The 15,133-nt window shown below is 36.4% G+C and overlaps 1 protein-coding gene across 1 annotated transcript; it reads right to left on the bottom strand.

The window, feature by feature from the left end:
* Positions 1 to 6,637: 6,637 nt before the first annotated feature.
* PKS4 (phytochrome kinase substrate 4) lies at positions 6,638 to 8,926 on the bottom strand. The gene has a single exon (XM_028234083.2). It carries the CDS (start codon positions 8,722 to 8,724, stop codon positions 7,105 to 7,107), a length of 1,620 nt encoding a protein of 539 aa, XP_028089884.2. The 5' UTR covers positions 8,725 to 8,926; the 3' UTR covers positions 6,638 to 7,104.
* Positions 8,927 to 15,133: the final 6,207 nt, after the last annotated feature.

Genomic DNA, 15,133 nt, shown 5'->3' with positions numbered 1-15,133 from the left:
TTTTGCATTGGATACATGGTTCACATATATCAAAATCATCGAAACATACTTTAGGCAATAAGTCACTTTTAAACATTCGAGACATTTTATTTTTATTAATGTGACCTAACCTTAAATGCCATAAATAAGAACTAGTACTAGTAGAAACATGCAAATAATCAGAAATACATACTTTATTATCAATAGGAAGAGAGTACATGTCATTCACTCTTACACCTTTCACTAATACACTTCATTTCTTAATCAATACTGTGTTAAACCTAAAATTAATCTCAAAACCTTTTTGAGTTAACACCGGAACTGAAATTAAATTTCGCCGAATGTTGGGTACATAAAGCACATCATGAAGCACAATAGAAGTTCCATCAATAGAGAACTGACAATTACCGATGCCCAAAACATCACTATAGGAGTTGTTGCCCATGTAGATTCTATGTTCACCAACCTTCTTTTCAGTAAAATCCACGAACATGTCTTTATTTTGCACAATATGTCTAGTTGCAGCAAAATCAATTCACCATGAATTTGATGAAGGCTCAAGTACCAATGCTTCAGAAATTGTCATGGCAACAGGGTTGTTATCCTTTTTCTGCTTCTTCTGAGGGCAATTGGCTTTGATATGACCTTTTTGACCGCACTTGTAACATGGACCTATTTGACGCTAGTGATGTTGTTGCTTTTCCCATTCTTGTGATTTCTTCCATCCTTTCTGAAATCCCTTCTTCCATTTTTTCTTGAAAAAAGTAGTCTTTTTCTTGTTGAATGGTGTGCGGATATTATTCTGTGGTTGTGGTGAAGATTGTGCCATCAACAAGTTAGAAGATAATCCTTCTTTACACCTGCGCTTCATTCTTTCTTCTTCCAAAACTAAGAGAACAGGTAATGTTACCATTGAAATCTCTCGTCCGCTATGAGTTAGAGATGTGATAACATGATCCCAAGACAATGGAAAACTATTAAGTATGGTAGTTACTTGCATCTTGTCCGACAAAGAATGATCAGCGTTGGATAATTCTTTAGCAATTAATTCCATTTGATTAACATGATCACCAACGCTATCATTATCACTCATACGAGTGTTATTATATTTGTCCAAGAGCAATTGAATTTGAGTATCCGATCGAACTCTATACTTACTTTCTAGTGCTTCCATTAGTTATCTTGCAATTTCATGTTCTTCAAAGAGCGGAATAATGTTATCTTTCATATTATGTAACATAGTTGCCTTGGCCATTGCATCATCTTCTATCCATTTATTTTGGAACCAATTTGAATCATCATCTGGTTTAGAAGTGGATAAAGTATGCAATGTCTTCTCATGTGTAAGAAGATAAGAAATGTGGCGTTTCCATGCTTGGAAATTATTTCCATTAAGCATCTCGATCCTCGAAGAATCCATTGTATTTTTAATAGCCATATTAAAAACAAAATGTGTTACTATGAAAATTCAAATGTGAATATGAAACTTTCAAATGTGAATATTACAATAAAAATAAAAATAAGCAAGATTAAAAACAACAACAGGTCTTAATAAGGATAAGCCTTGTAGTTGTTGAATCGGCCCCGATGATGAAAATGATGTGAAAGAATGGAACGGTACTGTTGCCTTGTAGTTGTGGACCCAATACTTTGCTTATGAGTATTGTAATAATAGTTACGAGCCCAAGGAACACAATGGTGCCTATGAAACAATGGTTCTTTGGATGTTATCCTTGGTAACACCCTTGGATAGCCTCCTCCTTGAATTTTGTTTGTAGAAAATTTAGAACAAGTACCCACAAAAAAATTCTTAGCAAAATTTTAGAAATTTTGGCTTTTGAATGACTTAAAACGGCCTTGAAATGAGCGAGAACGAGCCGAAAAAACCCTTGAACCAATCTGTCGGTTCAATAGTGTGGCTGAACCGGCTTGAACCGTTGGTCAACGCGTAGAGCAGGACGCGGGTCGGGTGAGGCAGACGGACGCGGGTCCGGACGCGGGTCCGGGCGCGGGGCGCTGGGGCGACGCGCGAAGGTTGACGCGCGCTGGGCTGTAGCGTTGGGCTGCTTGGCTGGGCTGCGCACTGGGCTGGCTGGGTCTCGGACCTGGGCTGGTCTGTGCGCTAGGCTGGCTGCGATTCTGGGCCGCTGGGCTGAAGAAAATTCTTCTTAAGTTTTAGGCCCAATGGTACAGACTTCCTGGCTGTTATCTTTATTTTTGGACCCCTTCTTGTTGGTTTTATTTTTGGCCCAATATTTTGAATTTCCAGAATAGGATTTGCAACGGAATTAATGCACAGGTTGTCTTCTCCGGTAACGGGAGTCGGCGACCACGCATTGAAACTCGAATTTTGGGGATCAAATTTTTGCCGTTTTTCACAACGAATTACACCGTTGTGATCAAAATTCTGTGAAGAACAAGATGGGGCAAATTTGGAGACCCAATTTGAACCGAAAAATATTTTACAAAATTTCTTCCAACGGTGCAACTCGGCTTCACTTTCGGCAAGGTTCGGAACAACAGCGCCACCAACAGTTATTTTCTTCGGATAGTATTCTGGGAATACGACACGTTGGTGATAATTATATAAACAAACGGAATTCACCAATGCCGAAGATTGTTGATCAATAATTTTTTGAATTTTCGGCAAAAAGAGTTCGGAAACTTGTCTTTCTTCCGGGCTAAAATTCGACATCTGCGATAATGTATATCCAGGCTCTGATACCACTGAAAGATAATCTAATCAATGGCAATAGATTGAAATACCCGTGAGGGTGTTTATCACGCGAGAATGTCTATAATCCGAAAGTTAGAAATTGGTAAACTTTTTGGTTCCTTTTGTATACTATTCCAAACCTTCTGTCACTTATTTATATACAAATAAGTGACTCTTGGTAATAGGTATAATATATACAATAACAGTCACCATGGTTCACAAAGTTGTGTCCATTGATGTTTGAATTCAAATTAACTAACTAACTGACAGATATAACATTCTTGCAGGAAGGTTGTATAGAATGATAAGAGAGAAGAGATAGAGTGAAGTGAGTCACACCAAATTATGGTGTAGTCACTCTTTATTCCATCATCATCTGCCCCATTCGGGCAAGTATAGATAACCCCCCAGATCGAATTAAAATGGCCATCCCAACCTAGGATGGGACTAACTCATCTATTCCTTGTCCTTTTGGTACTCTTCTTACTCTTTTTAGAAAGCTTCTCTCTTTGGCTCAAATTGGCTCTCACAATTGTAATTATTTTTTAAGATTTATACTAAATTGAAATTTCTCTTTTATTTTACGTAGATCACACTGATATTCCACAATTATTATAATAAAAAAATGGGTAAATTACATGGACAATCTCAAAGATTTAGAGAAAATGTTTTATAAGTTTGATATAATTACATTGGATTGTCTTAATGTTTTAATTCATATAACACTTTGTCCCATTTTTATCAAAAACTCATTAGTTGTCAGAATGAAAAAAAATATTATTGTCATTTATTTTACATTGAAATATATATTTTATGTTTTTATGTTTTCATACCATCTGCATTAGTTTTAGTCTTTTTAGCCTTACTAAAACGAGAAATCAGCATAATTATGTCAAAATTATAAAATTTATAATATTTTCTTTAAATCTCAAAGGAGGTCAGTGTAATTTTCAAAAAGAAATTATTCTCAACCTAATCATTATGATTTGAACTAAAAAATTATTTGAATACCAAACCAAACCAAGCCTTAAGTCCCATCAAAATGGATCAGCTGCATGAATCATTTTTCTCCACTTGACTCTACTCAATGTCATTTCGTTAGTCCTATTAAGAAGATTCATATCTCTATTTACTATACTAGTCCACATCAATTTAGGTCTACCTTTTTCCCTAACACTACCATCTACCGTCACTGTATCGCATTTTTTTACTACTGTCTTTGTTGGTCTTCGTTGAATATGAATAAACTATCTCAATCTATTCTCTCTCAACATATCTTCTATCGGTACTACTCCTATTTATTCTTGAATATGCTCATTTCTAACTCTGCCTCTTCTAGTCTTGTCACACATTCACCTCAGCATCCTCATCTCAGCAATACTCATCTTATCTATATGTTGTTTCTTAGTTACCTAACATTCCGTCCCATACAACATCACTGGTCTAATAGCCGTTCTATAGAACTTCTCTTTTAGTCTAGTGGATACTCGTTTATCACACAGTACTCTAGACGCACTCCTCCACTTAAGTCACCCCGCCTTAATTATGTGGATCACATCCGCTCCAATCTCTCAAATTATTATGATAATCGATCCTAAATAACGAAAATGTCACTCTTAGATAGTTCTTGATTTTCAATTTTCAGTTCTCCTCTGCTTCTATTGTGACTGTTAGTAAACCATTAGGGTGCATTTGGGATTAGTTTTTTAATACTCTGTTTTGGCTTTTAGTGAATTTGTTTTTTAAATTTCAAAAAGAAGGCTTTTAGGGCATGTTTGATTGGGTGGATTAGAGCATGGGATTGAGATTATTAATCCGTGGGCCGAATTATCCTATGTTTGTTTTAACATTTTGGTTTAGGATTATTAATCCAATGGATAATTAATCTAACAAATTTGTAGAATTATTAGTAATAGGGTAGAGGTGAGATTATTAATCGAATGGATATTAATCCAATTGGATAGTGAATACCACACTAATTTAATAGAATTATTAATACTTCACTAATAATCTTGTGAATAAAACATGACCTTAGATTCTAGATAAACCAGGAAAAAAATTTAACAATTTTAAAGAAAATTTTCATTTGAAGTATCTTAGTTTTGAGAAAAATTCAAGAAAACTAAAAAAATTTAAACAACATTCAAGAAATCGAGAAATTTTTTATTTTCAAAATTGAAAAATTTATCTCTTTTTCTTTTTCTTTTTCTTTTTCTTTATAGAATAATTTGGTCTATAAAGGGGTGCTTGGTCTTATAAACTACAAACACATTTTAACATTGGGGTAGGCAAGCAAAGTTGTTCAACATTACTACATACCATTCTTTTGAAATTGATTAGTTACAACTTACAAGAGAATTTTACTGATATAGTTATTTATGTATGTTAGATTAACTCATTCTTACTTTCATTTTGATAAATACTTAGGAATCCAAACGAATTGTGTGTGTATTTGTTGTACACAAGGGAAAGAAGGGATTGCAGATGGTGAAAATAATATAGATCTGTTAAAGAAAATCAAAACATCGCATATGTGCTACAAATGCAAATGTTGTGTAGTAATAAAGTTTAAACCATCCTTTTATTTTCAAAGGTTAGTAAGAGAGTGTTTCATCCATTAAATCAGTCACCTGTCTTGGACATTTTGGCAATTTGACGGTCCATTTGCTTTTGCTAATCTTCATCATCATTGTATTAAGATTAATGTTATTTGTTATCAGTTTTATTTCCCCACTTTGTTTCACCTCCAAAATGTATTGATATAATAAAAGTCCTATCTATATTTAAAATAAATATTATTTAATAAATAATAAAATTTATTATATTACATGAAAAAAAAATTCACATAAGAGCGCTTCAATAAATTATTTTGATGAAGCTTTTTTATAAGGGTTAAGTTCATTTTACTCCCTTGTGGTTTGAGACGGAGTACTTCACCCTCCTATTGTTCAAATATAGCCATAAAATCCGTATGTGGTTTTGAATTAAAGTGTTACTGTTAGTTTTTTCATCCAAACTAACGGAAGGTGTATTACACACACTATTTTTCAGAATGTGTTTTGTTTTTTAAAAAATTAGAATGAAATTAATACAACAAAAGGAAAATTTTATCCCCATTTTCTCCAAACTTAAAATTAGATTAATATTTTAATTAAAATAAATAAAATATAATATAATTAAGAATTGATCTAAAATATAAAATATAATTAAATAAAATATAAAATAAAATAAACAATAATTAAGAATTGATCTAAAATGTAATTAAATTAAAATGATATTAACATGTTAGAAATTATGATAAATAATTAAAATTTAGAATTAATTGTGGTCTAAAATATAATTAAATTAAAATTAGATTAAAAAGTTAGTAATTGCAATAAATAGTTAAATATTTAAAATTAACTGTGATCTAAAATATAATTAAATTAAAATAAAAATAGAAATTTAAGAATTATAATAAATAATTAAAATTTTACAATTGTGATTTAAATAAATTAATACTAGACATTATAAAGTATGTGTATGAGAGATGAGAGAGAGAAATAAAATAACAAAAAATCTAAAGTTTGAGAGTATTATAGTCATTTCACATTTATAATTAACGATGTTAATGGTTGTATTTTAATCCAAAATCAGGTGAAGGGTATCTATTTAAAAAAAAAAAAAAAAACAGAAGGTTAAAGTACTATCAAATCATATCATATGAATGTAATATGAATTTTGTCTTTTTTATAATTATAAACACGAATTGTGATTTTCTTCGTTATAAACATCCATTATATCATTCAATGGTAAATATTAATTTAAAATGATTATAAATTTTTATTTTATAACTATTAAATATATTATATATAATAGAAATCTTTCCTCGTAAAGAATCAAAGTCCATAAAAAACCAGTAAGTTCTATCAAATCACAAGAAAGCTTCTCAAAAGAAAAAAATCACTAAAAAATAACTCACAAAATTGAATTGAAATTTGGATTGGACCCACAAGCCTGAAATGAATAAAATAAGAAAGACAGAGAGAGAATGAGAGAACCATCGCCACATAAATAAGCAGACAAACACAGCATGATGTAGCTATGGAGTCACGTTGTATATGTTGCAAAAGCCAGAGACAATCGTGCAGACCGCGACCTCCCAATCGTTGGCTTATTAAAATCCTTGCTATGTACCCCCTGCCCTACTTCTTGTACTCTCCCCCACCACCACCACCACTCACATTCTGCCACCCCCAACCACCGTCCTCCGCCCCTCCTCTTCCTTTACCACCGTCTGTTGTGGCTATAGTTTTAAATAACAGTATTAAATAACATATTAATATCAATAATATAATCAAATATCAATCTACAATATCAATCGATATATTAAATAATAACAGGAAGATTCAATACCTATCGATTGATATTTAGAACCGTGGTGGCAGCCCCACATTCACCGCCTTCTCACACCGACAGCTCAACAACCCCCCATAATTTCCCAACCTCCTCCTACTCCCATCTCCACTGCCACCACTACCACCGTCACCACTCTTTACTTGTTGTATAGTTGCAAATTCTTCTATATCGGAGGCTGAAATCGACAAATTCGTGACACTAGCTCGATCAAACCCCTCCGCCGTGGTGACGCTCCAGTCAATGCTCGCCTCGCTAGGCTCGTAACACTCCGCCACTGCAATCGACGGCGTCGCCGCAGCCTCGTCCGAACTCCGCCGCCGGAAGTTTACGCTGCCTCCGGCAGCCAGTCTTCTAGCATTGAAAGTCGCTGCTTCGTCGAGCGAGTCTCGCCGGAAGAACATAGGGTACGACGGCGGCGGCGGCGGCGGCGGTAGTGGTGGATGAGTCGATAAGTTCTCGATCTCGAACAAATCAGAGCTCGCATCGCTCGCAACGTCGTCGTCTGTTGCGGCGGTGATCCGAGAAATCGCACTCGCTGGAAACGCAAAATCGCCGCCGTGCGCCGCCAGTGCACGGTGTTGAACCGCCATTGACTTGCCGGAAGCAGACTCCTCCGGTGGCCGAAAAACCTCCAACGAATCCCGAGGTGGATCTTCCATAGGAGTACAGGTTTGTGCTCCCGTCAACATAATCTTCGAGGATTGATTCAAAATCGGGAACGAGAATCCAGCTCCCTCGTTGAACTGGCGGCCGTGATGGTGGTGGCGGTTCTCCACGGTGGCGTTGGCTGAAAATTGACACTGCGATGAAAACCGCCTCGAATTCGGATCTACTTTCAGCGAACTTTCAATCACATCATTCATCGAACACTTCTGTGATGAAACTCGTCGTAGATTCGGAACTAACATCTCCGAACTTTCAACCAAATGCGATTTCTTCACAGATTGTTGTTTCGTAAATACCGTTTTAAATTCCGATTCAATCACACTTTGATTGGATTGTAATTTTTTACTCTCTGAAGTTTTTACAATTGAGCTCTTCTCCTTTACTTCAACAGATTTCTTACACGAACACGGACACTTCCGACCTAAAAACCATTTTTTAGCAGAGCTAACTCGTTCTCCATTGATATTGAAATTATCGCGAGTAGGAAGGTTTTTTAAAGACACAGCAATGGAGCCCGGAGGATTCGACAAAAGACCGGTCCGGCTATTCCAACTAGCTTCAGAAGAAGCGGTTGGCGTAGCGTGAAACGAATGCGTTCTGTAATTCCTTCCATTGCGATACCTATCGTCAGATGAAACAGAAGAGAGTCGCGAAACAATTGAAAATTCACTTCTCTGATCAGGTGGGAAAATAGGTGGTGGTGATGATGAAGAAGCTATCTTATTATTCTCTTTGTGCTCATTGTTGTTGTTGTTGTTGTTGCTGCTGCTGCTTTCGCTGAAGTAGTTTTCAGCGTCGAAAACGCTTATCTGATCGGAGTCGTCAACTGTGGATTCATTGGGCTCTTGGGAAGGTGGCGGTGGTGGCGGTGGTGGTGGTGGTTGGGGGCTGAGATAGGAGGAGAAAGATGCATCTTTTTGGTAGCACTTTTGTTGGAATGATCTGTAATGAATAGAGGTTTCCATGGATTAGCATTGAGTTTCCATTTGTGTTCTTCTTCTTCTTCTTTCTCACTTTTGAAGAAGAGAATGTACAGAGAAAAGTTTGAAAAAGAAAATGGAGTTGTGGGCAATAGAGACTGAAATGAATTGTCTATGGAATTCAATTCATATGTTCTGTCTGGCTTATGTAGTGTTGTTGAGTTGCGTTTTAAAATTTTCCTATCATTTTTTTTTTTTTTTTGTTGCAATCATAAAGATATTGAATTCCTTCAATAATGTGAGGATAGAGAATGTAGGAAAATTTCATAATACATGCATCCTTAAAAAAAAAAGGTATATAATTACAATTTGATCATGACTTATTTTTATATTAATTATGAATTGATTATAAGTCAGTATAGAATGACTTTATTATGTATTAGTATAATGAATTTAATAATGTCACATGATACTTCTAAAGTTTTTTTCAAAATTAATTAGTAATGAGTGGAGTAACTTCTAAATTATATATGAACCAAATTAGAATAGTTTAGAGAAGTGATATGAAACAGGTTTTTAACAATCCCTTGCATATATAGCTTGATCGCTTGTAAAGGTAACAGAAAAACGTTAGACAAGAAAATTAGACTTGTGTGACGACTTGGCCTACTGAAGACAACTCAAGACCCAGTGTTCTGATACCGTGACCGGGTTTTCCATTTTGTATCCTTGGTTCTAAGGAAGAAAAACCAATTGGATGTGCGTTAAATGCCTCTAATAATCAATCAACTGATTTTGAGATGAATGTGTATAATAATTGTAACATGAAATCTAAGTTAGATCTTGAGTGATCTTTGCCAAGTCATTTTCTTTTGTCTTCCTATCATTTCTACATACAAGTGGGTCACATGGGTCACATATAAAGAAGAATATTAGAAACTTATCCCACATATTACTTATCTGAGCCATCTAAATTTAGTTCATAGAGTGTTAGAAACTTATCTCATATTACTTATTTGAGCCATCTAAATTTAGTCCATATAATTTAATAATCCCTTTATCTAGGGATTTTTATTGATAAATTTCATTTAGAAGTGTTTTTATCCAAGAAGTTCATAAAGGAATTTTTTAACCCATTTAGTCCCATGTATGTATAGTTTTATTCCATAAAGTCATTTTTTTTTATTTATACTATTTTCTTGGACACTTATGCCCTTATATTTAATTTTGATACCCTTATAAATATTTTTTGAACGGTTAGCAATTTTATGATATGAACATTCATATTTTAAAATTTACATTGGTAGGAATGTAAAATTGGCCCATGGGCGGCCCGAAACCCGCCCGCGAGCCGGGACGGGCTCGGCCCGTTGACAATGTAAATATTCACATTGATATGTTAACATTCACATTAATAGGAGTGTAAAATTGGTCCGCGTCCCGTGGCGGCGCGAAACCCGCCGGCGGCCCGGGGCAGGCCCAGTTCGGCCCGTTGATAATGTGAATATTCACATTGACATGTTAACATTCACATTGATAAGAGTATAAAATTGGTCCACGGCCCATGGGCGGCCAAAAGCCCCCTCCCGCGGCCCGGGGCGGGCCCGGCCTGGCCCGACTCGTTGACAATGTGAATATTTATATTGACATGTTAACATTTACATTGCTAGGAGTGTAAAATTAGCCCGCATCCCGTGGCTGCCCGAAACCTGCCCACGGCCCGGGGCGGGCCCGGCCTAGCCTGTTAGCAATGTGAATATTCACATTGACATGTTAACATTCACATTGATAAGAGCATAAAATTGGCCAGCGACCCAGGACGGGCCCGACCCGGCCCGTTGACAATGTGAATATTCACATTGACATGTTAACATTTATATTAATAAGAGTGTAAAATTGGCCCGCAGCCCGTGGGCGGCCTGAAGCCCGACCGCAGCCCGACCCGTGACATTGTGAATATTCACATTGACATGTTAACATTAACATTGATAGGAGTGTAAAATTTGTCTGCTGCCCGAAGCTTGCCCGCGACTCGGGGTAGGCCCGAGCCGGCCCGTTGACAATGTGAATATTCACATTGATATGTTAACATGCACATTGATAGGAATGTAGAATTGGCCCGCGGCCCGTGGGCTGCCCGAAGCCTGCCCACGGCCTGGGGCAGGCTCGTTTGGGTCTGGGCCCAAGCCGGTGGGTCGGGCCGCTGGGCTTGGGCCTAGCCTCAGGCTTGGGAGGGCCTGGCCATTTTTTTTTAATTTTTTTTAATTTTTTTAACCAAAATTTTATTATTTTTCACAAAAAAAGACACTAGCCTCGGCATAGGCCGAGCCTCGGACCAAGCCTTAAATGGGCCTTAACTAGGCCGATGGGCCGAGCCGGGCTTCAAAGTGATGGCCTAGGCCCTAGCCTAGGGTCTCGGATTAGGCTCGAGCCTGATCCCAAACGAGCCTTTCCCGAGTTGCGGGCGAGCTTCGGGCAGCCTACATTCTTTTTGAATATTCCATTAAGTCCTATTTGAGGTAAGAAGACTAAAATATCATTTTCATCTCCTCATATTCTATTTGGTCCACATTATTTTCTTATGTTTCAATAAGTCCTATGGGAGACATAATTATCAAAATGCCCATAATGTGAATGTACACATCATCAATGTGAATGTTCATATCATCAATGCGTAGAGGCCTGAGTCGGCCCATATCGAGCCCCGTGGTTGTCCGAAAAAATCTGGCCCGGCCTGGCCCACGGACCAAAAAATTAGGCCCAGGCCCTAACCCTGGCACAAGGGTATTCGGGCTTTGGACGAGCCGATGGATCGAGTCTCGAGTCGGGCCGGTGGGCCTGGGCCTAGCCTCGAGCTTAGGTCGGGCTTAGACAGGCCTGGCCATATTTTTTAATTCTTTTTAATTTTTTCTATCAAAATTTTATTATTTTTCACAAAAAAAGACATTACGCCTCGGGCGGGCTGGGCCTCGGACCGAGCCTTGAATGGCCCTTAAGCGGGCTGATGGGTCGGGCCAGGCTTCAAAGTGATGGCCTAGGCCCTATCCTAGGGTCTCGGACATGCTCGGGCCCGGACCCAAACGAGCTTGCCCCAGGCCGTAGGCGGGCTTTGGGCAACCCACGGGCCACGGGCCAATTCTATATTCCTATCAATGTGCATGTTAAATAGTCAATGTGAATATTCACATTGTCAATGGGACAGGCCGGGCCTACCTCGGGCCGCGGGCAAGCTTCAGGCAGCAGGCAAATTTTACACTCCTATCAATGTTAATGTTAACATGTCAATGTGAATATTCACATTGTCACGGGTCGGGCCAAGCCCGCCTTGGGCTGCGGTCGGGCTTCGGGCCGCCCACGAGCTGCTGGCCAATTTTACACTCTTATCAATGTGAATGTTAACATGTCAATGTGAATATTCACACTGTCAACGGGCTGGGTCGGGCCTGTCTTGGGCCGCTGGCCAATTTTATACTCTTATCAATGTGAATATTCACATTGTCAACAGGCCGGGCCGGCCCCGCCCTGAGCCGCCCACGGGCCGTGGGCGGGTTTCGAGCAGCCACGAGGTGCGGGCTAATTTTACACTCCTATCAATGTGAATGTTAACATGTCAATGTGAATATTCACATTGTCAACGAGCCGAGCCGAGCCCGCCTCAAGGCGTGGGCGGGCTTTTGGCCGCCCATGGGCCGCGGGCCAATTTTGTACCCTTATCAATGTGAATGTTAACATGTCAATGTGAATATTCACATTGTCAACAGGCCGAACCGGGCCGTCCATGGGCCGCGGGCGGGTTTTACGCCGCCACGGGACGTGGGCCAATTTTACACTCCTATTAATGTGAATATTCACATTGTCAACGGGTCGGGCCCGTCCCGGTCCGACTCTAAATTTTTCGGGCACCCACGAGGATCGACATGGGCCAATCCCCTACACATTGACGATATGAACATTCACATTGACGGTGTGAACATTCACATTAGAGGTATTTTGGTAATAATGTCACCCATAGGACTTATTGAAATATAAGAAAATAATGTGAACTAAATGGAACATAAGTAGATGAAAAGAGTATTTTGGTCTTCTTATCTCAAATAGGACCTAATGGAATAGTCAAAAAGAATATGGGTTGAATAGAATAAAGCTCTTAAAAAGTGAATTTATCAAAAAAGCTCTCCTTTATCTATTGACAATTAATTTTAAATTAAATGCCTCAAATAATTTGCTACCAACATAATAGTAACATATGAGATTGAGATGATAAAGAAGGTTTCATAAATTTTAGTGCATTTTCAATACACTCTATATCCTTATATTTTGTAAAAATAAAATCATTCTTAAAAATATATGACTCCCTATTTTGAGGAGTGAACAAATCACTCCACTAACGAAGGGAAGCACTAAGGTTTTTTTTTTTTTTTTTTTTTTTTCTCCTCTATCCCTCAACTCCCTAAGCCATCAAGCAATTGAGAGGATATTTTAGTTTTAAAAAAGAGATAAGAGAAAGAATAGAAAACATCATTGGAGAAGATAGTTTTAAAAATAACAAATTCAAGTCACTTAAAAAATTTTAAAAATAAAAAAGCGTTAGAGCATCTCCACACCTTAATGGCTATTTTCAAAAAGTGATTGAGGCGCAGCAGCAATTATTGTACACTTTAGGCCTATTTCAGGGTTTAATTCGATAATTTATATTATTCATATTTTAAAAAATATTAAGTAAAATATACTTGTAAAAAATCACGTCGATTAGATATCATTCTCTTTTTCATCAAATCACATTTGCATTGAGTTTTATATTTCAAATTACATTTATTTTATTTTTTTTAAAATACAAAAATGATTTGAGGAAAGAGCCAACGAGATTCAATTGATGTGATTTTTTATTGATATATTCTATTTGACATCTTTTAAAATATGAACAGTTTAAATTATTAAATTAGTCTCTAAAATAGACCCAATAAAATACATAACAGTTGTTACTGACACCATACTTAGTAATAACTCCAAACTCCTTAAATAATGTCAAATTTAGCATAATCAAAAAAAGATGTCAAATTATTTTGTTTTCATTGTTTTAATAATGACTTACAAAGGGTTCAAAAAATACTTTAATAAAATAATAAATTTAACATATGAATTGAGAGGTGAAATTTATATGTGTTAAACTTAATAAATAACAATAATAATATATCAAAATTTGAAAGTTCACATGCACATGCTATTATTGAAAATTCTTTAACCCACAAACTATACATAGCCCTCTCATAAAAATTTGGGCCCCATTAGCATAGACAGACCCTCAATCATCCAACATCCTCACATCAATTTTCTTCCCCTCTCTCTTCTCTCCCTAATTCCCACCCCACCAGCGACGGCCCCTCCCTCCTTATGTACCCTTCCATTCTCACTCACTAATGTTAGATATCATGAAAAAAATATTATAAAAATAATTATAAAATATTTTTTATCATTAGATTACACATATAAAAAAATATATTAATCAAAAAATAAAAAAATTTCACAAAATATTTCATGATATTTTTTTTATAATCCTTAATATTATTCTTCTTGAATTTTGCCTCTCAAACATTTCTTTATTTCTCTTATTTGACAGATTTTTATCCTTCTCTTATTAATTCTTCTCAAACCCTAACCAATCAATAGAAAGTATTTGGGTGATAGGCAGGCACAGAGGAAAAGAGGTGATAAGAGATTGGAACAAAAATAATGTTAGAATAATCACATTTGTATCATATTTGGTTTGGAATTTAATTTTATGTAGTTTACTTATAAATAGCCTAATTTAAATGCATTCATTAAACATTAGTCACATCACATCATCAACCTCTCTTCTAATAAAGTTAAATAGACTAAAATTAATACAGATTGTATCAAGCTACAAAGATAAATAAGATAATTTTTATATTTTTTAATGTAAAAGATAGAACATTATTTTTTCATCTATTTGACTAATGAATTTTGTAATGAATTTTTGACAAAATTAAAACTAAATATTATGTGAATTGAAATGTTACTTGAGTTCAATATAATTATACTAATGCTGTGTTTGGTTGGGGGATTTGAAGAGAGATTTGGAAAGGAAAATGGAAAAGATAGGTGAAATGTGAATAAAATATGTCTATATTTCACCTAGTTTCACACACATTTTCCTTTTTCCTTTCCAAATCCCTCCTCGAATCCCCCAATTAAACACAGCGTAAATTTATGAGATTTATCGTATTTTTTTCAATCCTTAGAGAAATATCAATATAACCTACTTTTTTGGTTTTGTTTTTTCAAAAAATTGATACCTAAACCTCATCTTGATAACCTTTTTGTGTCCACACTATGTCGAATGATCAATTCACACACTCTCTCTCTCTCTCTCTCTCTCTCTCTCTCACATATTTTGGCATCATAGCATGGAATATATGTTGTTGTGTTGTTGGTC

This window comes from Camellia sinensis, chromosome 10, assembly GCF_055761805.1.
Source record: "Camellia sinensis isolate YWXY chromosome 10, ASM5576180v1, whole genome shotgun sequence".
Classification (NCBI taxonomy): domain Eukaryota; kingdom Viridiplantae; phylum Streptophyta; class Magnoliopsida; order Ericales; family Theaceae; genus Camellia; species Camellia sinensis.
This window is presented reverse-complemented; position numbering and strand designations above follow the sequence as displayed.

Excerpts from the sequence above, each read along its gene's own strand:
- PKS4 (XM_028234083.2), bottom strand. The coding sequence starts at position 8,724 with ATGGAAACCTCTATTCATTACAGATCATTCCAACAAAAGTGCTACCAA.